The 25409-nt window shown below is 41.1% G+C and overlaps 1 protein-coding gene across 1 annotated transcript; it reads right to left on the bottom strand.

Annotated features, from left to right (window-relative positions):
• Window positions 1-2166: 2166 nt before the first annotated feature.
• LOC125880351 (G protein-activated inward rectifier potassium channel 1-like) lies at window positions 2167-22443 on the bottom strand. Its single transcript, XM_049562699.1, has 3 exons — window positions 19955-22443; window positions 5951-6167; window positions 2167-5522 (listed from the first exon to the last, which is right to left on the bottom strand). The coding sequence occupies exons 1-3, from the start codon at window positions 20621-20623 to the stop codon at window positions 4849-4851; spliced, it is 1560 nt and encodes a 519-aa protein (XP_049418656.1). The 5' UTR covers window positions 20624-22443; the 3' UTR covers window positions 2167-4848.
• Window positions 22444-25409: the final 2966 nt, after the last annotated feature.

Below are 25409 nucleotides of genomic sequence, written 5' to 3'. Positions count from 1 at the left end.
GTTGTGTGAGCTTTGTCAACCTCCTGCTCTTAATCATCTGAAATGTATTTTTTTTTTAAATACAACGTCCTTATGGTGGTCAAGACATAAACACAGAAGGACACTCATCTTCCATCTGTTATGTGAATATTTGCATTTCCGTCCGTTTCAAGGACTTTATGGTTTTGTTAGATCTCATCCATTTCAAGATATAATAGCCTGATTCAGATGTGAAATTAGTCCAAGCTTACAAATGTACTTTTATTCTTTTCTATAGATGTAATAACCTTCATTCCACCAAGGAAGTGCAACTGAAGTGAAAATTAGACTCATCCATTTCCCAAGCACAATTTAATGGCAGAGGAATGAGCAAAACAGATTTTCCTTTACAGTTGAATCCATCATTATACAGTATTATGTCTGTGTGGAGAATGGTTTGGGATTTATTCTCTCCCTATCATTTATCAGATATAATTTTATCTTAAGCTGGGCAGAGGTCATTTTGCACTGTCAACGAGTTACATAATCAAATTTCTGTTTTATGCTATTCTTTGCAGTATGACTAATTAGCTCTGGACATCCTCAGATGTGTAATGTCTGGAAAATTGCCCTCCTCTGGAGCACTTCTATCTTAATAGCCACAAAAGTGCCATTGACCAGGCTGGTGAACAGCATGACTATCAGCTATAGGAAAACTTAAATAATTAGTTGAAGCTGCAGCCAGAGTAAGGCCAAGGGCTTTCATTTCAAGAGAGCAGAGGACAGACTAGAGTACGTTAACCTACCAGCCAGAGTTTGAATGCCAGCAGAGGATTTTGTCTTAAGTTTTAACTCTAAACTCTTGCCCTCTTAAAACTTGCCTCAGAACAGAAACAACTCACAATTCCATTTAAGGCTTTAATATTTGATGAATGTTGATTTAACCATCACAGCAGGTGACACATGAGCTGCTGGTGCATTTTGCAGGCTGAAATACCTCAGGGTGTTTAAAGAAATGTTTCACTGCTGGAAAGATGGCCTTTTAATAAAACTAGGATGTCTCTGCAGTAGAAAGACACAAATACTTTTCAAATCGGTGCTACAGAACTGAGAAACAGAGTAAAAGGACGCTTTTGCTCAAGAGGGAGAAAAAGTACCAGAATATACTGCACTGCACAAGACTAATAAGCGCTCCCGCTGGTAAGTGACAAAATGCAAACACACCCATTTAAAACAAATAGCGTCTGGCTGGCAAGAAACAATCTCAATCTCATACAGTTTAACAGTAAGCTAAAACATGTTTCTGAAAACATCTGAGATGAGAAAGACTCATTAACTGTATCTTGGTTTGTATTTGATTAGCGCAGCCTAGTTCTACCATTTTGTCTCAGTTTTTTCGGCTTCTGGTTTGAATGTGCAGGAAACAGAAGGCGCCCACTTCCTGTTCACAAACTCTTGCTATTACAGCTAAACACGGCACTAAAATATTTTTCTAAAAACATTGCTGGTGAGAAATAGGCAATGCAGGAACATAATCTTAATATATATTCAATCAGCACTACCTTATTGTTAGATTGGACTTTGGTCAGAGTTTGAAAGAGAAAGAGGTAAGGTCATACTAGATACTAGATGCCAAGATGGCGCCTATTCATTCTGATGGAGTTACTCAGCTGACACATACACCAAAAACGTTTTCTAGCTTCTGGGTTTACTTCCATGGTATGTGGCCCACTGAATATGCACAGTAGTGTCCCACTACATTCGTAAAACTGTTGACAAGACACCTCCAACTGCACACAAGGTCAATTATGAATCTTTCTAGTCTTGAATTTTTTGAGCCATGGTGGTTTTATGTTTGGCGGGAACTTGCGGGCAGAGACAGCTGGAGAACACTACTGTGCGTATTCAATGGGCTGCATACCACATGAGTAAACCAGGAAGGGAGAAAACATTTTTGCCGTATGTGCCAGGCGACCAACTCCATTAAAATGAATAGGCACCATCTTGGCATCTGGTATCTAGCTATTGAAATCTATGGCAACAGCCCAAAAGCCAGCGAAGGGTTGCCGGGGGGCTGTTGAAAGTTAGTGAAGTACCCTTTTAAATGCTGAACTCAGTCCCACAGAAAAGGTGAGCATTTCTATGGAAAAAGAATAACATACTCACAGAAACACTTGTGATTTTAAATAATTTATTATTTAGCAGTTGCAATATGAAGTTTTATCTTACCTTTTATATTAGCAATAATACACGTGTCCCCTGATGTCAGCAACCCTGCAATCCCAAATATTTGTTTTACATTTTTGTAAATCAGTTCATGATAAAAGAGTCCAAAACTGTGATTACATTTTGTCACCCATGCGTATAACGGGCCAATGCAAACACTGCACCCAGAGGTAAAAAATAGTTAAAATTGTACAGTAGTAAACATACAAATCAAATGAGCATTCAAACAAACAAATATTCAGTACCAGTGATAAATAAATATAGTGTATCAACCTGACTTGTGTTTCAGGGTTTTATGACTTTTTTATGCAGTTTACATTGATTGACCATTAGCTAAGCCCCATCAGTTACTGTCACTATGCCTGTCAAGCTTTCATTCTCACACGGCACATATGCAGTTTACAGTGATTACGGTGGCAGACTACCACACAGAATTCTTAGCAATCGAACAATACTTCATTTTACACAGAGGTAGACAAAAGCAGGTTTACCATTTCCAGCCAGCAACCAGCGGTACCTTAGCTAGCTAGTTAAGCTAACATTAGCTTCATGAGTTGGCTAAAAATTAGATACTTTTGTTAATATTTTTTTTACCTTACTCTCCTAAAAATGATGAAATATGGTCTTAAATATGCACTTGATGGCTACATACACAATATTGTGCTAAAACACTCAAGCTAAAGCTAATAGGTCCATGTAAAAAGCCAGCATCCTCACCCGTGGGACAGAGCTGCTAACATTAGCTACACTCTGATAGCTTCCAGGATCAGCTTCCACACAGTGTGGAAATACTCTGGCTGTTCTCATACACTGTTCATATGTATTTCTATGAAAAGTAATGTGTCAAAATTTATACATACTCCAAGTAATGTTGAGCCAGTAATTTGTGCATAACCCAAGTATTTTGAAAGGCTGTGATCATGTGACCAATGCGCTGACGGGAGTGAAAAAAGAAGTGGTCCCGAGCGGCCCAAGGAGGCATTCTGAGGTGGTGGATGGATCACACAGCCTGTCACTCATGTGGCCCTCCCCTTAAATATGCATAATTTTAAGCCATAATAAAAATGTAACCGGTGAGTTACATAAAAATTTACCGTCTGTGCAGTTGTCATGATGAGGGAAATTAGCTATACAGACCAAAACTGATTTTTGTACCAGGCTGTAGACATGTTTATTTAAGTTAAAGTTGAGCATTTTAACATGGGGGTATATTGGGACACACTCGCCTCTGGAGCCAGCCTCAAATGGCCATTTAAAAGACTGCAGTTTTTTGCACTTCGTGTTGGCTTTGTTTTTCAGTGCTGGAGGTTGTCGCTTGCTGTAACCCCACAAACTACAGGTACTAAGCTTGTTAGCCAGACATGCTTACTTTAAAGCATATAAACACACAGTTTAATCCATTTCTCACACTTTTGCTTGTGTTTTTGGTTTTGAAAGGTTAAAAGAAATATACCACCATACAAACCAGCGTTGCCATGTGGAAAATAGGCTTTAAAATGTTGTATTTTGAAAAAAAGATCATCTGTGAGTCATAAGCACAAGAACAAATAGGTATAAATAATGTGTAATTTAACAAAATACGTATGGAAACAACTTTTTGACGTGCCTACAAATATACCTGCTTTTTAAAAATGTTTTAATGCAAGCTTATGTAGCTAGGATGTCTGGAAGAGGGGATGAGTCCCTAAGAGTCCCTAGGATCCATATTTTGCACACCTGAACACATCAGGAAATCAAGTAAAATGATACTGAAACCAACTGCTAATTGTTATCATCAGAAAAGGTAGTACATTATGGCACTTTTTGTCAGTATGGATCGTACATCGTAGAGGGCAAAATTATCATACAAAAACAATTATCGCATATCTGGCAACGCTGATCCAAACTCTTTAAATGTAGAGGTACCACTCTTGTTGTGAAGACCCACAAGAAGCAAACAAAGCTAATTTCGCCCTCATTTGCATCCAGTTAAAAATGTTTAACTTTTGACCCCTCCTTATTTTCATATCACTGGTCACTCCTGCATCACAAGGAAGCCCACAGTATCTTTCGAATTATTTTGCTGACACCCCGTAGAAAATAAATGAGGGAAAACTTTGCATCATGCTGCTTTCAGTGGGTCTTTTGTCTCACTAAAGCCTCATGTACACTGTTTGAGGCATGTGGAGAAATCCAAAGCTTGACAGATCTGCCGTGCCTAGTTACAGTTGCTAAGCTATGATTAGACAATCACTGTTCTGGGGGAGGGGGTTAGCGAATGGTCAGTTCAGATCAGTCTTATTTGTGACAATCACTTTGGTGCTTCATTAGTTGAGAGAAGTGTAGTTTGAGACAATAAAGTCTTTGATGCAACTCTATAAACATTAAGTGAAAGAAACAAGCACAAGGGCAGAAGTGTTCGAGGTCAGTGGGGGGGCACAGATGGTGATCTATCAAAAATGACTCACAGTATGAGCGGATGGATGGCTTATTGGTGTTGTCATTCTATTTGTGGCATTAGACAACTAAGTAGAGAGCCCATAAGTAAATGTAAAATACTGACCGAAATCTGCAGAAAAAAAATAAAACTTATATCACAGTAGTCTTTATTTTTATGCAATGCCCATCAAGCCTGATTCAATTTTCAAACGTCTTAAAAGTTAAAAGTAGTCTGCAGAAAAGAAGTCAGCGGTCAGCGTTCATTCTGCGCAGTTTGGCGGGCAGGTTGTCCTCTGGCCTACTCCCTACCAAGGGGATATGGACTGGGGTTGGGGTTGGGGCAGAGATGGTGCTAATGGCTGCTGGCAGTCTGTGTCTCTCCAGCTCACCCTCCTCAGCTTCTCCATCCAAGGACAGCAGCTGGACCTGCTCCTCCAGCTGTCCTTGCCGCGCAACCGGGATGGAGCTGGACCTCAGCCTCTGAATGCTAAGCGGAAGGTCTCCTGTGCTGGATGCCTTCCCCCCAGGCAAAGCTGGCCCCGTCTTCAGTCCCCTCCAGAGGTGCTCCTCCTTGGTAGAGCTCATGCGCTGGAGCTTGCTGGGCAGCCTGGAGGCTTGGTCCTCTACATGGTCTGCATAGTCAGCTGACAGAAGCCTTTCCCTGCGGCCTCCGCGGCCACCGTTACCCAGCAGAGGAGAGGAGGGGGTGGGTGCGACAGGGAGAGAGTTGGGCGACGTCAACGAGGACTTCTCCTCCTGCTCTTTTACACTGTAGGGAGGCGTGTTGACCTCAAAGGTGTTGTGGAATTGGGAGTAATCGACTCTGAAGAAGCCCTCCTCCAGTGACATGACAGGGAGGAAACGATGGCCCCACAAGACTTCATCTTCGGTGTAAGACGTCCTCGCCTGGCAGGTCATTCCTGCAATGGAGAGAGGAGAGATAAATATAGAGAAATATTTAAAGTACAGACAAGAAAAAGACAAAAAGGAGATAACTAAAAGCATGAAGAAATGTGTAGAAAGTGAGCTATTAACTAAAAATGGACACACAGCCAGAAGCAGGTAGCAGAACTGAAAATTGAAGAATAGCTTCAGGGAAAAGGCAGACAGAGATATGAAAAAAAGAAATACGACAGAGATGGAGAGGAGCTTGTGCTTTTGAATAATTAAAGACCATGAAATTAAACATTCCTTTAAATATTTTATTTTATATTACTGAGAAATGCTCCATGCCACAGGCTAAATGACGATGAAATGATTAGGGAATGGAAAGTTTATTCAAAGTTATTAGGAATAATATATATATATACAGTATATATACTGTATATAAAAAACAATTTGTTCTAACCAGTCGTCTCCACGATTCCTTCTAGGATGACAACAATCTCAAACTGCTCGTTCATGAGTGAGCGCTGCGACAGATCAAAGAACGGGCTCTTGGTGTTGATCTCGTGGCAGATGGTAAGAGGTGACACCAAGAAGAGCTGGTCCGCCCCCGTCCCGAAACCTACGTCCAGCTCACACTGGTCCAGTGGCAGGAACTCGCCCTCTGGGGTCTGCCGAGACTGGAAACACAAATGAACAGGACATATAACATTTACATTTTTATTTATGAGTGGTTATTCAGGGTAATCCTTCAAGTTCAGAGCAGGAGAAGCAAGTGAATACCTAGATGTGAAATTTAACCACCACTGAATGTTTTATGTTGATTTTAAATACCACTGAATATATAGCGCTGAAATATTTAACGCAACAACGTTTGTGGTTTGAATTATTCTCTTCGAAATGTCAAGTGGGTATTTTTAATCAAAAACGTGATTCTTAAAAAGTTATTATCTTGAGCGCTGGTGTTTGACGTTAATCAGTGCAGTTACAGCAACTTGATTACTTTGCTTAAATTTTTCCATTAGAATTTAAATGCGTCTTGGTGACTGTAATAATATAATGGATATTTGGCAGTTTAATTTTCTCGTTGGATTGTGAACATTAAAAAATGTACCTTTTAAAAAGTACGTACTGAGAGGGAAACAACATATATTCAGATATGCTGTTAAATATGTCAATGCTGTAAATATAGTGGTATTTATGTGATATGTGATATGTGACATCTTGACAAATACACTTATCCACTTTTTTGAAGAAAATCAGATGAAGATCAATACCAATCTCATATTTGTACACTAGATAAGAGGCTACAGCCAGCAGCCACTTAACTTTGCTAAACAAAGGCAAACAGCTAGCCTGGCTCTGTCCACAGGTACCAAACCCCACTACCAGCGCATCTAAGGCTCACTAACAGCTGCCACAAGGGGTCGACTCCACCGCGCCAAAAAAGAGGAATCTGCGCACCATTTGAGAGTGCTAATGGTCCTGACCCATTCAGGCAGATACATTGGTCTCTTGTAATTGGTTATGGAAAGTCGGATCTCCTTCCCCCCACAGAAATTAGAGTAGACACAATGTCAGACTGAAGATGGAAATGGAGTGAAACAAGTTGACAATTCTGTCCGATATCAGGCAATCCACAGACAATGAGCTGCAAACAGCTGTTTCTACATGTCTCTGCAGATTTTGACAGAGAATCATTCATACATACAAAATATATTTAGCACTCTGCTAGGGTTATGTTCCTATGTGAAGACTCAGATTAAAATATGTATTGAATTCCTAAGAGAATGAGTGGACTCCATCCAATATTCAAGGCCTGTCTTTGTTTACAAAAGAATTAAAAGGTTTTTGTCATGAGGCTTCAGGGGTTTTATGACCCTGCCTGAGGGTAACTGGTGTGCAGTCTACAAGGCCACTTTGCCAGCCAGGAAAGTTTTGTTGGGTATTATGTGCCACTTTAGAGGACATTTTTCATCCACAACCCCCGTAAAACTACTGTATACGTATATGTGCATGTAACCCTGATGGGAGTGCAACTGAAGCTGTGTTAAAGTTTTGAAAAGGTCTTTTCCCTCTGCGATTAGACATAGCTCTACATGAAATAGGATGTTAGGGTGGAAGTTAAAGTGAAGAAGGAATTAATTTTAGAGCACAAAAGCAGGTGGGACAAAGCCTCCAAACTAGAAGTGGTCATAGTTGTTCAGGATTGCTTCCATCATCCCAATAATGGGGGGGAGGAAGGAAAAGAGCCAGACTTTTGTCCTGAGCCTCAGGCTTTATATTGATGTTGCTGCAAAATGATTGCTCCTAAATCAGACTGTTCTCAGTCACTATTTGAACTTAAACCTACGAAAAGAAGTGATGCACTATAATTTGTGTATAACCCACATAACTGTGAGCCAGGAAGCTGCAATCACATGACCCATGTGGGGCAGACTGTGCTGATTCATGTGATGGTAGCAAAGGAAAAAGTCAGGTGCTGTAGTTTAAAGTAGGGATAGGTGATATGGCCTGAAATGTTAGAAAATGGGCACATCAGTCGATGTCAATAATTATCATACATCTGAGGTAAATGTCAAACAGTTAGAATCAAATAACCTCTAAAATAAAACCATAAATAGACAAAGAAATCTTAATTCTGGTAAGCAGCATGTCAAACTCGTGCAGATGGTTTAAAACATTTTGTAAGATTTTTAGCAAACGGAGTAAACAACAGAAAGAAATCTCAACTGTTGCTAGTAATTTCCATAGTTTTAAATGCACAGTCTGCCGTTCCTCAATCAAATCAATAACAAAAGACAGACTTCAATGATGTCATGAAGCAGCATGGGATCATTAATTCATTGCCAATGAAAATCTGTCTGACGTGCCTCAGACAGAAATCATGATCACAGATGAGTTAATGTATTAAAGTTTTATTAATGTTACATTTATACACATTTACTTACGTCATTTCATTCTACTGAAATAGCCGCAACTGACGTAACATTAACTTGCTATCATACTGTTGGCATTAGATGAGTTGATGTCGGTGTCAGTGGCTGCTCTCATCTTCCACTGAATCGCAGGTTGCAACAAGCATTTAAAGAGTATTAGCAACCCCAATCTTCCAGTGTTTGCCTTGTTTAATTCTATCAAACTTTTATCGAACATTTGTTCTATTTACATCTGAAAACTATATTTTGATTATTACCGTTATCGTTTTATCACTGAGCCCTAGTTTAAAGAACAAATAAAGAAGGAGATCAGGTTTGTGGACAAGTCACAAAAACGCAGGACTTTGACCCAAGAGACTGCTGTTCATGTCCTGTGTGAAACCAGAAGTCAATGTTGAGTTATTTTAAGTTAGCCTACGCACATGTGGAACGTTGCAGCGCCCAACCATGATTCTTTTCCTAAACCTAACCGGTAGGTGCACGAATGTGTAGGATATCACAAGAACAATTGTATGAGGATATGTGGCCTAAATGCCTCTGACCTGCTGCTTTAGTGCTAGTTTGCTCGACAGACTTGCAAGTTTTGTAAAATGAGAAGGGGTGGCTGAATCTCTGTTTATTTGCCTCTGAGACTTGGATGAGTCAACAAAGAACTCTTGACACATTTGGCAGACACAGGATTTTGATGTAAAAAGTACAAAGAAATGAACATTTTGACATGTTTGGCGTTTGGTGATAGATAACAGAACAGAAGGCCCAGGAGAGGCAACGGCACTAAAAAAGTGTTCTCAGGACCTTGATGTCGTTTTCTGTGCACCTACTGGCAGACATGCTGGGTAAAGATGAGAACAAGGATGTAAAAAATATCATCTGTTAGGCACCATGAGCACTGGTAACATTTGTAGTTTGAGAAACTAATCCTTTACTCTCATTGCCAGCACATTGGAGCACTTTAAAACTCTCTGCGGTAGCCCGGCCTCAAAAACAAGTATCATTAGATTATGGAGAAGACACTAGTGCTCGCTCTCAGGAAACTAAGCTCAATCAAATAAAGTACTCTTTTAGCTGTTAAATGAAAACATGGAATTAGGGAGATTGCAATTGCAAGCCTCTTAACGTCAAGAGTGAATGATTTACAAAGGAAAAGGTGTTTATTTCACCCAAAGGGTCAAAAATAAGAACCCTGCTTCAGTCTATTTGTTACCACTATCAACACAAGTGAATAAAGAGTGGGAAAAAATCTAAATTTTAACCTAAACTATGTAATATTCTGTTCTGACTCAGTTGAAATAGCTCTCTCTGTCCCCTAATGTTGACTTGTATGCAGAGTACAGCCTCCCTGGCCCTTTGAGTGAAGAGCCACTTGGTCCACAGATGGCAAACAAACTGTCATTTGTATTCACAGTGATGTTGAGGACAGAAGGGTGCGACATTTCACAGGAAGACGTCTGCGCCCACAGATCCCTGGCTTGCTGGGGGAAAGTGTCACCCATCATCCTGTACCAGTGATGGGCGCTCCCAGAATATGCAGACAGGGAACCTATGTCACATGTCTACTGAAGTTATATCAGAACGAACTCTGAAAGCAAAGACAGACGGGATGTTTTTGTAAAACAGAACAATGTTAAAAAGTCTGCATGCCCGGGTAAATAAGAAAAGAGTACAAAGATACAAGAAGCTGTAAAAACCCACACCATCTGCCTGTCCTTTAATCTACCAGTCTGCATGGTATATTCAGCATTAATGCCAACACAGGGGGGTTTGGGTCTGAATCCACTCATGGAGTTAAAAATAGTTTTGACATTTTGGGAAAGTAATTATTTGCTTTCTTTCTGCAAAGATGGGAAAATTGATACCACTCTAATGTTTGTCAGTCTCAATTAATGTTGTTTTTGTTGGTCCCCACCTATTAGCTGGTAACTAACTGGTTATTTTTTAGTAAAAAGAAAAATGCAAAATTAAATTAAATACAAGAGGCCTTTCCCATTTAGTTCAATGTTCAATTGACTCAGGGAGCCTTCGCGAGGCATTTCAAAGCCACCAATGGTGTGAAAGGAGGCTAGCTCGCGGCGCTGTTCATTCGGCGATTACCACTGGTAACACCATCCTGCCAGCAGGAGCCAACCCCAGATATAGCCCCGCTGAGTAAGTGGCTTCATTTTGCGTTGCAAAACCTTGCTAGCGTTGTTAACTATGTTAGCACCACCAACAGTTCGCAGCTAACAGTTCAAGCAGTAATAACAAGGTTAACAAAGATAAAGGGGATTTGCAATCAAAACTGAGCCACTTACCCACTGGGATGACCCGGGCAAGTCTGAAGGGTGGGCACAGTATTTCCACAACAATACTGTTGGATCGTGACGCAATGGTAGCTAGCTAGCTCCCACCTGAACCAGTTGGTGCACAGTGCAGTCAACTGAAGAAAAGCAGAATTTATCTATAGATTGACATGTTTTACAGGTCAGAAATAGTCTCTGCGGTTGTCTTAGCATAATGACTGTAAACGGGGAAACAGTGAGCCTGGCTCTGTCCAAAGACAACAAAATCCACCTATCTGCACTTTTAAAGCTCGCTAATTAACATGTTATATCTTGTTAAATATATACAGAAACTATTTTGCAATATTCAGACAGAGCAAGGCTAGCTGTTTCAAGCCTTTATGCTAAGCTAATTTAACCAGCAGCTGGCTATGGCCTTAAATTTAACAAGCAGATATGACAGGTATCAATCTTATCATCTCACTTAAAGAAGCATATTTCCCAAAATGTCAAACTGTTCCTTTAAATACACATTTAAATCCATTTTTCAGCAGAGTATTGTTCATTGGTATTATGTTCATATGTGACATGTCTGATTTATGAATAGCATTGTTAATTGATGCGCCTTTAGGTAGTTAAGTTTCCCTTTGATATTTTCATTTAATTGTACTTTGTGTGCAGTTAATTAAGCAGCTTCCTGCCCCATCCTCCTGCAGCGTCTCTTAGATGTAATAAGGTGTAAAAAACACAGGCAAACATTTAAATGCAAGTGTAATGCCTTTGCAATTGATTTTTCCATTTTACTGTTGATCTTCTGGAAAAGCTTCCTCCGTCTCGAGGGAGGAGCAAATGAAATCATTTAAAAAGCCTGTCATGATTATATATTAATTGTATTACATTCACCCAATCATTTAAAAATGTAACTTGTCACTGAGAGAGTGCAGGCAGGTGTCCCATTTGTCAGCAATGCTCATACAAGTCAATGAGATTGGAAACCAATTTCCCAGGAAGTCATATTTAAAGCAAATTCTAGTCGCGAAAGTGACGCCGCTATTTTTTAGATACTGTTCACAGCTTCATTGCAACAAAATTATACCTTTGCCAAAGAGAGAGGAACCTGCCTGTCGCTGAGTGGTTTTAACAAGGTGAAAGCTTTGTGTGTTCTCTTACTGCCGCTAAACAGTCTGTGCCACAAGGGGGGAATTAATGGCCTTTGGAAGAGGACCTGATATAGAGGGAGTGCTTAATTTACTGAGCCACCTGAGATTCAGGTTGAGTGAAAGCAGGTTCTAGAATCCTGGTGACTCACTTCCTCCTCGGTGACAGTGTGTGCGCGTGTGTGTGTGTGTGCGCGCGCGTGCGTGTGTGTGTGTGTGTGTGTGTGTGTGTGTGTGCGCGTGCGAGGTGTATATGTGAAAGTGATGCAAAGACGCACAAACAGCGAAAAGTAGAAAGTGTGTGCACAGTGTACATCTTTAATGCCGCTGTGTATTTGTGTGTCCAGCAGGAACCTTTGAGCTGGACATCAAACGTAACGTTCACACAGACGTCACACTTGAGCTGCTGTTCCCAATCTGTCGACAGCACTATTGAAGCTAATTCAACTGTCTTTCTTTTTGTCTCTCTTTCTGCCCATCCTTCAGACTTAGATGGTGGCAGATGTGGCGGGTCATGCTGACATGTCTGCCTGCCTGTCTAGCTAAACGCCTGCATACATGCCGGTCTATCTGCCACAACTAGCCCTTATCACTTATCTCCTGCTGCGTACCAACCTACTGAGACAAGCTTCTGTTGACGTTGATGAGCACCACCCAGCTGTCACTCTCTGGCTCCGTCTCTCTCTTTTTGTTGTTTTTTCTCCCTGAAAGGATGAGTGTGTTTCCTCGTGCTCTGTTGGCAAACCATGTGCATGTGTCTTTACATTGAAATCATATTGTGCCAGTGCTGCAGGGTCAGTGCACCACTGCATTCTATTGATTTATTAATGCAAGCTGCATTAATATTAATTGAAATTCAAGGACAGTTATCGTTTTAAGTTGATATGCATAATGGATGTAGAGAAACGCACAGTCCTGCCAAGAAATAACGTTCACAATGCAAGCCTTCGTGCTGCTCAATTTGGATTCATTGCTCAAATCTGATTTTTGTGTTTGGCTGTCCACGTTAGTTTTTAGATTCCAGTGCGAACTGGTCACAGTCCTGACGTGACCTGCTTACACAAAAGAATACATCATATGCAGCACGCTGTTGTACTGAAGTAAACACGGAGGCCACTGAAGTCAGCGTTGATTCTTTCATTGATGAGATGATATGCAGTGGAAGCCACTGAATTTATGAGTTGTTGATAATGAGGATGAGGAGAAGGAGAGCCAAATTTTTAACAATGGCCTTTTGTGTAGCAATGGCTGCTACTTCTGTATGGAGGTGTGTGTGGATGGGGAGTCGGAGCCAGGAGTGGTGGGATCGTGACGTGAATGACTTCACTTAAACAGATTTCATTCAAACTTTCAGGATGTCAAAGGTTACTTAACTGCATCTGTCAGTGCCTCTCCACAAGATATGTTTTGTTTTTCACCAAGTGACTCCCACTAGCACAGAATTGCGACAGATGTTGATCTAGAGTGATGTAAACATTGCATGAATTTGAGGTCGCATCATAAAAATTAAGAGTTGTATTTAAAACTACATATGAAAGTTGCCCAAATCAAAATTAATTTGGGATCCTAAGATCAGTTTCCATGTGATTTGTGCTGTTCACTCCCCTGATGCAACAGATGTGGTTCGTTCCACAGAACCATCTGAGAAGCCATCATTGGAAACTGATTGGAAAAGGGCAGGCACTTTCAAAAAAAAATACTTGGCAGGTGATACGAAGAACCATCCGTCTGTCACGCCAGTCAGGCGAAGAGCAAACATGTATTTTCCATCTAGAAAAGCCTTCAGTGCTGTTCTTTGCTATTCTTGTTAAATTCCAGTTCTGATATGACTGATGCTATTGCAGCATTTACCCTAACCTCTTTCGGAGCCGCCAGGTTTTTTTGAGGGAACAGTTGTCTCTGTGTCGTCACACACACCTAAAACTGTGACCTTAGCTGCCAGTAGCTACACAGAAGGCGCTGATCGGTCTGAACCACTGGTGGTGCAAACGCAGCTACTTGAAGCCTGACAAGATCAGTTTTCATTTGATCAATTGTTCAATTGTCATGTGATCTCTTGATATTGTGAGAATCCAGCTGTCATGTAAGGAGAGCTGTTCACACTGTTTTGAGTTCCATGTGAGCAAAACATTTCGATATGTGCCACTTTCACCTGCAGTCTGAATATAGCTAAGTCACAAAATGAAGTGTAGGCTCTGCCAACATAGTCACCACTGACACAAAATTTGTATCTAACTGCAATAAAAATAGCATCTAATGGAATATTCCTCTCACTCAAAAGACTAATTTGTCATTACGTAACATTGACCGAATCACTTAAAGGTCCAATGTGTAGGATTTAGGTGAATATATGTGGAACGTAACATAATAAGTATGTTTTCTTTAGTGTGTAATCACCTGAAAATAAGGAGCATGTTTTTGTTACCTTCGAATGAGCTCTTTATGTCTACGTACGGAGCGGATCCTTATTCACGGAGATCACCATGTTGCTGTGTTTCTACATTAGCCCAGAATGGACACACCAAACACTGGCTCTAGATAGGGCCATTCACATTTATGCTTCCTTGTGTCGGTCACTGTATTTCGCAGCCTGACGAGCAGCATTCGAAAAACTTATTTTTTAATGCGAAACGACTTTTGGTGTTTTTACCACTTTGAATCACCAGTTCTGTCTGTTTTTGAGAGGAAGAGACCTTTGCGGATAATTCGGCTCCTTTTGAAATCCTCCTCAATGCTAGATCTTAAGTTATCAGACAAATAAAGGTGAGCACATGTTAGCAGGTGCTGGTCTAGCGGCCCGTTTGCGACAAGCTGAACATTGTCTGAAAAAAGCAGTGATTTTTAACATGAAACTGCTTCATTCTTGCTTTATTGTTTAAGAGAGGAGGAGACCTCTGTGGATAGTTCAGCTCCTGGTAATAACCTCGTGAAAGTCTGGATCAGAAAAAATGTGAGCACTAATTTGTAATGTGAAACTGCTGCTTCTTTTTAGTGTTACCAGTTTAAGTCACCAGGTCTGTTTGTTTTGGGGAGAAAGACACTTCTGCAGATAATTCGACTTTGTAAAAAAAAAAAAAAACCCAACCTAAAAAATGAACATTGAAGGAGTTCTAACCAGGAGTTAAGGCTTTGCACATGAGACGAGTTTTAGCTGGTTGCAATCTGCAGTCCACACCCCAAGATACCACTATCTCCTGCGTACTGTTTCTTTTTATTAAGATTTGAAATGGTAATACAGAAAAAGACTTCCAGAACCACCTCACAACTCTATTCATTTCTCAGACGTTCAACTGGTAAAATTCATGGAGGCAAACAGCCAACCACCAATCAGACAGCACCAGCAGCAGCACCACCTATATGGCTGCTGGAAGGTGATGAATTAAGTGCTCAACATTCTGCAGGATTTTTTAGTTCTTCCAAAGTATTTCATTAAAACTTGGCGATATCAAGGCTGACACTTACGTAGATAGCTGATGGAAACAAACTGCTAATGTGAGATAAAAGTCTTCTATCACCACTTCCTGAATCATTATGAAAAAGTGTGAACGAAAAAGTTGACGGGTGTTCAAATACTGCACCAAAATATGCTTCACCATAATGTGCTTCTGTGAGTAACTGTTACAAACACACCATTTATTTTAAGCAAACGAGGTCTCCCGACAGGTTTGCTGTTTTAACAAACATTAAAAAGTTACAGATGCACTGCTGCATACCAAGTACGTGGCACTGTAAATAACACAAGGGCAGAATGTCACCAACTTTATTCAGGTATCCAAGTCCCATAAGAATTTACAACCTGTGCCTCGCCCTGGGAATTGATTGCAGTTGCCATGCCACCATGCATTTACACAGCTCCGTCATTAAGATTTACTGCATGTCTCATTTCTCGTGTGAGTTTTGTGGGCAACCCATCTGACAGTGACCTTGAGCTGTGCATTACCTGAACACATGCCGCAGCATTGTTTCTACAGTGAGGTATAGTACTACGGGGTGATGTAGTCAATTTACTCTACAGTGTCTTACTGTGCAGTCTGGTGCCACAATGACATTGTTTTATGGGCTCTAAAACATCACTGTGTGCTTTAAAAACACATAAGAATACTGCATCTGTTCAGCAGCAAGGCTACAGTGGTGTCCTGCAACATATTTGATCTTGAATAAAAAAAAAACTGTTCAAGTAAACCCATGAAAACATACGAAACATTCCTTTATGAACTATGACTTATGACTTAGAGAGCACGTTTTGATTCTTAGCCGTTTGTCGTCAGGGTAGGATTAATGGCACATCAACGTGATGCCTTTTAGCAGATAATTAGCGAAGTCCTGGATGTCTGACCTTCCACCAACACACAAATAACTGTGGCTTAAAAGATGGTTTAATGAAAGATCATCATTTACTGGCCGAAATCCCAGATCAGGATCGTCACATAAATCTAATCAACTGATCTTTGAAAGAAAGCCAAGGTCTACTGAACTAAAAAATTCAGCAAAACAGATGGTTGAGAACACTTCAAACAACAAGCGTTCCCTTTTTGCAGTAATTATATTAGGCTCAGGCAGGTTCATTTACTTTGGAAAAAAAACCACCTCAGAGGTAAAGGCAAGATTGAGTAAGGTGCAGTGTAGCCAAAGTGCTGGTGATGTATCTACTCTGCAACAGCACTGCAGCAGCTTGTTCTGCTTCTCATGTTGTGAATCTGACCTGCTCACACTACAAGTTTTTCACTTTTCCTCTGTGCCTTAAAACGTCAAATAAAGGTTATAATCTAAATTAGGGCTGGATGATATGGAGGAAAGCAAAAATCATGCTATTTTTTGCCTCGGTATAAATGTTGGGATGATATTGTAGGGTTTCACAAATTTACACCATAAGATTTTCAATGAATAATCATTAGTAATGTGAATATAAGGACTACATGGGTAAAGATAAATAATAGAACAGTCTGATAAGTTCATAAAGTTACATCATTTTACTGTAATGCAGCCTTCAAACCAGGAAAAGACAAACTCCAATATTACCAGAATTCAGAATCTAAGACAGTAAGCCTGGTCTCACTCCCAGAGTATCGAAATACACCACATGGGCAGTGTCCCTGGTGATACTACAGTATAATGACATTAGCGGCGCCATTTAGCGTCTGTGTGAGATGCACCGGGCTGTATGGCAACACCAATGTAAATGCAACTGTGTCATGACACGCAGAGTATTGGACTTTGAACTTTTTCAATTCTCACTCCGACCTCGTCACATATGGATCTTTAGTTATGACCTTCCACGTCCAGATACGACATGAAAGGTATCCTGGGTGCATCTGTTGTTGACGTTCTGGAAGGCTATGTCCATTTATGCCTGTTACATGCATTATCCTCTTTTAAAATACACTTCTGTTTTCACGGGAAATTTACCGTTTACATACTGTCTCTTTCAAAATAAAAGCACTACGTCAGTACAACAACGCAAGTTGACGTTTTCCTCCAACAACTAACACACGTGGTTAGGTTTAGGAAAAATGAGAAGGGTTTGGCTTTAGAATCTTACACCAACATCACTCTCCCTACTGGAACTTTCCCCGCCTTAACTTTGGTTCTTGTCCTGCCATGTTTGCCCCTGACACTGCAGAGCGCTGTTAAACTATAACAGAGACCAGCTGCGTATCATGCCAATGCTAAAGGACGACTTTTTTTTTTTGTCAATAACTGTCGCTGCCCAAGTGCCGGATTTCGACGACCTCGGAGTGAGTCCAGGTTGGGGCTTTAACCCAGGAGTTGGCATTGGGCCACTCAAGGCTGGAGGTTTTTTGGCAACATCCACAATCTTTTTGAACCATAACCAAGTACTTTTATTGCCTAAACCTGACCTCCGACCCCGTCTCACCACTGTGTTGTGGCACTCAAAGCCAGGTATTTTTTGGCGACATCCGTGATCTTTTCCTAACCATAGCCAAGTAGTTTTCTCACCTTAACCTAACTGCCAACCCCTTCTTACTGCTCACCCTTCATACAGCTCAAAAGGTTGCCCCCGGCGTCATTTCACTAACGCCCGTGGCTTCTGCCCAAGCGGCTAAATATGACAAGTAGGGATGAGATCATGTTGCAAGCCTCATACCATGATATCGATTTAATATAAATATACTGCCCAGCCCTAATCTAAATTATCCTGACAAGTTTTATTTAATAATAAATCACTAGTGGCTCCATGTATCATAAAAAGGGTTAACTCTACTAAAGCGATGTCTGTACCATTGGAACACGGACAAATCTGAGCAAGGTCAAACATGACAGCATGCCCCATGGGTGAATATGCTTCTGCTTTCATTCTATTTGAAATAACCCATTGAAAGCATTAAAGGAGACTGTTACAGAATATTAAACTCTCTCAATGTGACTATCAGCCTCTGTGGAGGGAGAAAACTTGATGATATAGCATTTGTGCCGTTATGATGCTGTGTTGATTAATTGCAATTAACACAGCATATTTTTCTTTGCCTCTCTAGGCCGTTAATTAAAGGGCAAATGATAATGAAATGAAATAAAGCGCATTCCAGAGAAGGCCGGAACATTAGCGATAATAAGTTATTGAGTTGCGGCTTTTAATGTGTGAAACTGGGTGACTTTTATTTCTCTAATGGATACTTTCACCCTAATCAAATGAAAAACGGCCAAGCAGAAAACATTACTTTTAATGATATCATATGCCCGGATACAATCTCAGCGGCAACACAAAGCGTTCTGACCATATTAACATGCCGGGAGCTTTCTGGTGAGTCTCCCTCGAGGCTCAGAAAGTAAACTGTCACTTGGGATCATCACGCTACTCAGCGGAGACGACTAAAGCACGACTAACTCCCCCTGTCACAACAAAGTACCGCTGTCCTTTAGATATCTGCTGATGTTTGGAGTGGAATTCATGTATAGGATGTTCGTGCAGAGCGAGAAAATGTGGGGCTTTCACACATCGGCGTTTTGTTTTATCACTGGGGGGACGCAAACACTTAATTTCCCTCATTTTGGTGAATTTTTTTTTGCACCTTTTCTGGAGCAATATATGGTGTAAATGTCTTTGATTTCGTTAAAAGTCCTCTGCTATTTTCATGTTTTTATTGGAGGGCACAAATGCACATGTTCTTAATATTTAGGGGGGCGTGTCCCCTGCGTCCCCCCTAAATCTACACCTATGCTTGCACATAAAGCACAAAAAAATCTGCTTCTGATCAGACTATATGTGATGTGATAGGTGCATGGTAGAAAACAAATGCTGTCCATCTTTTAGTCATCAATTCTGCAGAGAACAAAAATGATTGTTGAGACTTCAGAAACACATTTGGTAATAAAAAAAAAAAAAATCTGGTGTGATTTAGAAACTGCAATGATTGGCACTGCAGTTTCAGGCTCCCTCAGTTGTGAAGTTGACACTAAAACGTCTCTTTCATCATAGCCAGCAGCTGCCTCGGCTCCTTTCATCCTCAGGATTCCTTCAGCACTGAAATACACTTCACACAAAGGTATCGATAGCTCTCAATGCCTCAGATTAGTGGCTTTTTCGTCTTCAGGCGAGACTGACCTCAAGAAACAGTCTTTACCACATTGTGGCGTGCTCAGTGAAGGAATTGGTCCAATTGATCTTTTAGTCAATACGCCTAGTTTCCCACCTACTGTCCCCCTGGGGCCCATTCATCTCCTCTGTGGACAGAGGGAGCAGAGGCTGAACTTACTACAGGCTGTGTAGCAGTCATCACACTCAGCAGAAACACTATAATGTGTCCAGGGCCAATCCAGCTATGAAGTAGTTGCTGCAGGGGATAAATGGTAACTCATTAAAATACATCTTATGTTGGAGCCCTCATGTTAAGAGCATATAGCCACTGCAAATCATAGAGACCCTCAGGGAATGCAATCAATTTTGGAGATGAATAGAAATTCAACGCATGACTTGCAAAGCACTTAAACACAATGAGCGATTTCCAAACAAATTAAGTGACTGTCAATTAGCCTGAGCTTTGATGGTGACATTTGAAGAGGCATGTCCTCACTGCGCCAAAGTGCGCCTACTTGTGTGCCTACTTGTGTGGTGATGTTATTGGACACATTGCGTACTGTGTAACCTGTAACCTACCTTGATGAGTTTGCACCTGATCTGCGCGGACACCATGTGACTGTTCCGCAGGTTCCCCACTCGGAACATGAGGCACAACTTCCCGTCCCGCTGCGAAATGACCGCGTCCTGGCTAAACATCAGCGTCTCCGCGCGCTTCTTCGGCTGCGACATCTTGATGAACATGCAGCCGATGAGGAAGGCGTCCACGATGGAGCCCAGCAGCGACTGGAACAAGAAGAGGATGATCCCCTCCGGGCACTTCTCCGTGATGTAGCGGTAGCCGTAGCCGATGGTCGCCTCCGTCTCGATGAAAAACAGGAACGCGGAGGGAAAGTTGTAGACGTTGGCGACGCACGGGGTGTAGGACGAGTCGTGGCCGCCGTGGCTCAGGTCGCCGCGGATGTAGGCGATCACCCACCACATTGAAGCCATCACCAGCCACGCAACTGTGTAAGTGAGGATGAAGATGAGGAGGTTCCAGCGCCACTTGAGATCCACCAGCGTGGTAAAGAGATCCGAGATGTACCGGCTGGTCTCCCCGCCAAGGTTACCGTGCTGGACATTGCAGCGGCCGTTCTTCTCTACAAAGCGCTGCCGCTTTCTCTTCGCCGGTGCGGAAAAAGTCATGCTCCGGTTGGTGTTCACCACCTGGTAGTCCTCGCCAAATTTCCTCCGCAAGGCTGACATTGTATCAATCACTTAACTGTGACCAGCGATCAATACTTGTGCAGAGACGGGCTCTTTACGCAAGTTTGGTACCCCCTGCCCAAAAGCATGCAATCACACTCAGCGCGCCACTCGCATCCTGTGAGGTGGAGATGCGCCTCTCTCCTGTAAATTAATCGCAAGTGAGCAGAGATTCTGCGCAATACATGATTCACACGCGGTCCTTTACGCAAAGGAGTCTGCTGCGAGTGCCAACTTTTTGTCCAGGTCTCATCCACGCAGGAGGAAAAAGAACACCTTCAACAAATGAAAAGCTGCATTCAGACAGTGATTCACAGGCTGCGTCCTTGGTACAGAGATCCACTGATGTGCTGTTTCAATAGACTGTGAATGTAAATAGCAGGCTACAGTGCGTAATTCTGTCTGAGGGAACACGCTCCGGTAGGAGTGACTTCAAATTAAAGATTGTAGACGAATTGCAGCACGGGTGGATAAGTCCTCTTTCACGGAGGAGGGGGAGCTGATGTGAGGCTACACAGAGGGGAATGTTTTTGTGTTGCTGTTTTGGCCTGTCACCAATCAGGTGAAGGCACCAGAGCGAGCAAACAATGTAGCAGTGAAACCAACCATGGGCAGCCTTTTAGTCTGTCATTTTATTTTGCCACACAACTTTTAAATTTGTTTCCTGCTCTTTAATTATATCTACCTTGAAGAGAACAGTGTACCATAAAATTGGTTATTCTAAGTGCTTGTGGTGTTTGGTGGCTATCTGGTGCCCCCTAGTGGTACTGCAGTGGAAGTAAACCTGAAGCGATGCCAAAATCTGTACCATGAACCGCATTATACACTGTAAAATAGTCCATTTGATGTCACTGTGTCAGGCAGATGGTGGAGATGTGCCTCCAGAAAACTGCCATAAGCTTGATTCACACTAAGTCCCTGTAGGTTTATTAGCAGATCAATCAGAATCAGCTTTACTGGCCAAGTAAGTGTGCACACGTAGACTCCAGTTTTTGTTACTCCCAATGTACTTGAGAGTGATGTCAGTATAAGAGTAAATGTACAGTTGTTTTTTTAGAACTTACCTTTCGTCTACACATTAGTGTTCTTACATAGATAGATACTATTACTTACCAAGCTACTAAGCAAGCCTGGGAAAAGCACATCTCTACTGACGACCTGGAGTGGCAGGAAGTGTGGATCCATGCTCTGGAAATATCTATCTGTAATCCAACCAAATCTACTCAGTTCAGAACTGTACATTACACACCTGCTCTCAAAAACAAAATGGATGCTAATACGCCTCCTCTCTGCTGCAAGTGTAACTCTAAGTCTGGCAGCTACAGAGCTATTGGTCTAATATTGTGAATGAACTGTGTTATATTTGGTGCTTAAACAGAATTAGACCCTATGTGCCTCTCATTCAGTCTCCCAGATGGTCCCATTACAAATATCAAACACAAGAGACTCTTCAATCTTTTGACTTTTGCTGCCAGGAAAAATATTCTGCTGTTTTGGACCAAGGACGCTGCTCTGACAAAAAGCAGTCTTGGCACAATCTTACAATGCAGTGTGTTCCTGGTTAATTATATCTCTTTTGTTTCTGTAACCTTGCTATTTGTCTGTAGCCTATTTATTTGTTTGATGCTGTCTTTAAGTTCTTGTAGGAGGTGATGTAACATTTCAACCCACAAAAATTAAGTGCAATAACATGGAATAGCACAAGAAAAAATTGTTGACCATGCTAACTAAATTTAATTAAGATTTGGAGACGTCTTTGTCTGCAATGCTTGTATGAAGACGCTAACCTCTCACAGGGTTCAGATGGGATTTTGGGCCCATTCTTCCACACCAACAGTCTTTAAATCTTGTGGTAAACAGGCCCTTGTCTCAACTTCTTTTAACGCGTTACAGGCGTTAAATTCAAATTGAGTGTATATTCATAAAAAAACATTAAAGTCCATCAATTTGAGCATTGAATATCTTGTACTGTATTCAGTTGAACTACATATACACCGATCAGCCACAGCATTAAAGTGAAGTGAATAACACTGATCATCTCGTCACAGTGCAATGTTCTGCTGGGAAACACTGGATCCTGACATTCATGTGACATGCTTCATTCTCTAAAATACCATAGCAGTCCAAGTACACCCCCTCATGGTGACCGCACTCCCTAGCTGTGCCCCCTGCAGGACAGTGCAACATGCCACACTGCAAAAACCTGTCAGGAATGGCCCAAGGAACATGACACAGAGCTTAAGGCATCGACCGTGGCTCCACATTCCCCAGATCTCAATCTGATTGTGTATACCTGGGATGTACTGGTACCCCAGCTCGCAACCCACAGGACTTGAAGTATCCCCCACCAAGGCCCTGTGTCCAGACGCCCCAGGACACCCTCAGAGGTCATATGTCTATGTCTCGACAGGTCAGAGGCCCTACTGTGGATCGGACTTGGCTCTGCCCTGTCAAGGCATGGACACAAGACTGGGGCAAATTCAGGGCCCAATGCTCAAGCATTCTCTCTGACCCCCCGTCCTTCTTCTCTTGATCCATGTTTCCTTTAAGCAACTTTTGAATTTTTTCTTTCTTATCCCTTTTTCTGTAACCCTGATTTCCCTTCCCTGGGGACAGACATGGCAGTGTATGTTCGTGTTCCGGCAACATAAGCAGTCACTCAGCTTTAGCTGCATTTAGAGATGAATCTTTGTGCATGCACCTAGTGAGAGGGGCCTTGAGAGCCTCCACTGCTTTTTCATACAAAGTACAGTCTTTTAACTTTTTAAAACCTAGAGCAACATCACTTTTCTTGTGCTGCTTTCAGACACCTTTCACAAGGATTTAAAGCTTTGAACCTTGAGCAAATCGGTGAGACTTATTTTAAAAACATGGGGAAAAAGGTAATGAGCAACTTGGTAAGAACTGTCCCAAAAAAATAGATGTTGAAAATTATTTTTAAAAATTAGAGCAAACGCTAGGGAAAAAATTATAATTACTATTACATTTAAATTGTTACTGAATTATTTTAATTTTTAATCACTCTTTCCAGGTAATTTCCTTGTTTGTTTGTTTTTACCTTTCTTTCTTTCTTTCTTTCTTTCTTTCTTTTTTCTTTTTTAATACTAATTTTCTTGTTTTTAATTTTCTCTCTTTACTTTTTTTTGCTATTTTTGGGGTGATTTCTTCTTTCATTGCACATTGCCTTCTTTCCATGTTTTTAAAGGAAATCAAGCCAGTTTGCTCAGGTTTCAAAGGGTTAACAGACTGATTGAGCAAATTGTAATGTGGTTATGGCACTGGTAAAAAAAAAAATGTAAACAAAACCAAGCTTTTATTCCAGGCTTTTGAAGGACCCCCCTCCCATTGGATCCCAGAGTAATCAGTCCCTCCTTTCCCCCTCTTCGACACCCCTGCTCTGGGGTACTGGCACATCCTACAGATGCTTGATCAGAGGGGATCTAAATCTAGGGAATTTAGATGCCAGGTCATGCCTTAAGAACACTGCACTGTAACGAGACTATCAATGATTTTCACTTCATTTGTCAGTGGTTTCCATGTTGGGGTTGATCGGTGTGTAAAATCGGGTCAGTGAAGTGTGCCAACATAGATGAAGATGAAATGAGCATGACTAGTTGTTGTAAAACCTATTTATACAGTCTGAACATGGAATCATTGCCATTCTGTTAATGGCTGAGTAGTTTTAATGTGGGCAATGATTTTATCAACACCAAGATCTTACCTCGGGGAAAGCAGGTAGTGGCAGTAGTCCTGAATTTAGTCTCAAATTTGACTGCACTGACAATTTAGCAACATTGTGATTTCCTCTGTATTTGTGTCATCATTGTCAGTTTATCATCTCACACTCTAACAACAGCCCACTTACCTCTCTGTTTTAATTAATTGGAAATAAAGGAACATGAGGCTGACAGGGAGAGCGGAAAGAGAGACACATCCAGTTGGGTTTAGTCCCAGGCCGGCAGGAAATGAGTCGTTCAGTATTAGGAGTGTGTACCAAATAAATGGCAATGAAAACAAAATGGAAAAACACTTTTACTGGCTGATGTTTTGGGACTGAGACGTAATGATAACAGTGATTTTTGTCTGAACAGAAGATGGGATGTGGAAATTAAACTGTGGCCTTAAGAGAACAAAATAGCTGCTCAGCTATCTGCTGTTTATAACCTTCATACAATAATGGGTGCATCGATTAAGGTGTTGTGTTTTTCTTGTCTTTTTCTCTTTATTTTTAATCTTTTTTATTAGGGATAGACAGATGATAACAACACATAATTACAAGTGCTATTCCCCTTTTTTGTAAACAACAGGAACAATGAACATTGTTTCTGCATTAAAGATAATAGCTATAAATTATGAAATATTGTTAAGTATTTTTCCAAACATAACAACAGAATGGAGTAAGTACAAAGTTTGGTTGTAAATAAATGATCAAAGTAAGTTAGGTTAAAGAAGGAAAAAAGGAAAAGTAGATAAATAGAATAATAAAAGTCAAGTTGAGAGAATTTTTTTTTTTTTAACAAATTCAAAATTAAGTCCAGGCTACATTAATATGTGCTAGCTATTGTTAAGAGAAGGGGGAAATAAGTGATTATTCACTAAGGGTGCTTTTTTTTTTTTTTTTTTTCCCTCTCAAATCAGGTATATGCTGTTTAACTGTACCTCACATACCAGGTCTGTATACTTGTATCTGTTGCCTACTTCGAACAGGGGCGGGATCTGATGAATTAACTCACACGTAGTGCACCGCAGTCACATTGAACTGTTATTTTATTATTTCATTTACTGC

Source organism: Epinephelus fuscoguttatus, linkage group LG20 (genome assembly GCF_011397635.1).
Source record: "Epinephelus fuscoguttatus linkage group LG20, E.fuscoguttatus.final_Chr_v1".
Classification (NCBI taxonomy): Eukaryota; Metazoa; Chordata; class Actinopteri; order Perciformes; family Serranidae; genus Epinephelus; species Epinephelus fuscoguttatus.
Note: the sequence above shows the minus strand (reverse complement) of the source record. Positions and strands in the feature narration are given on the sequence as shown.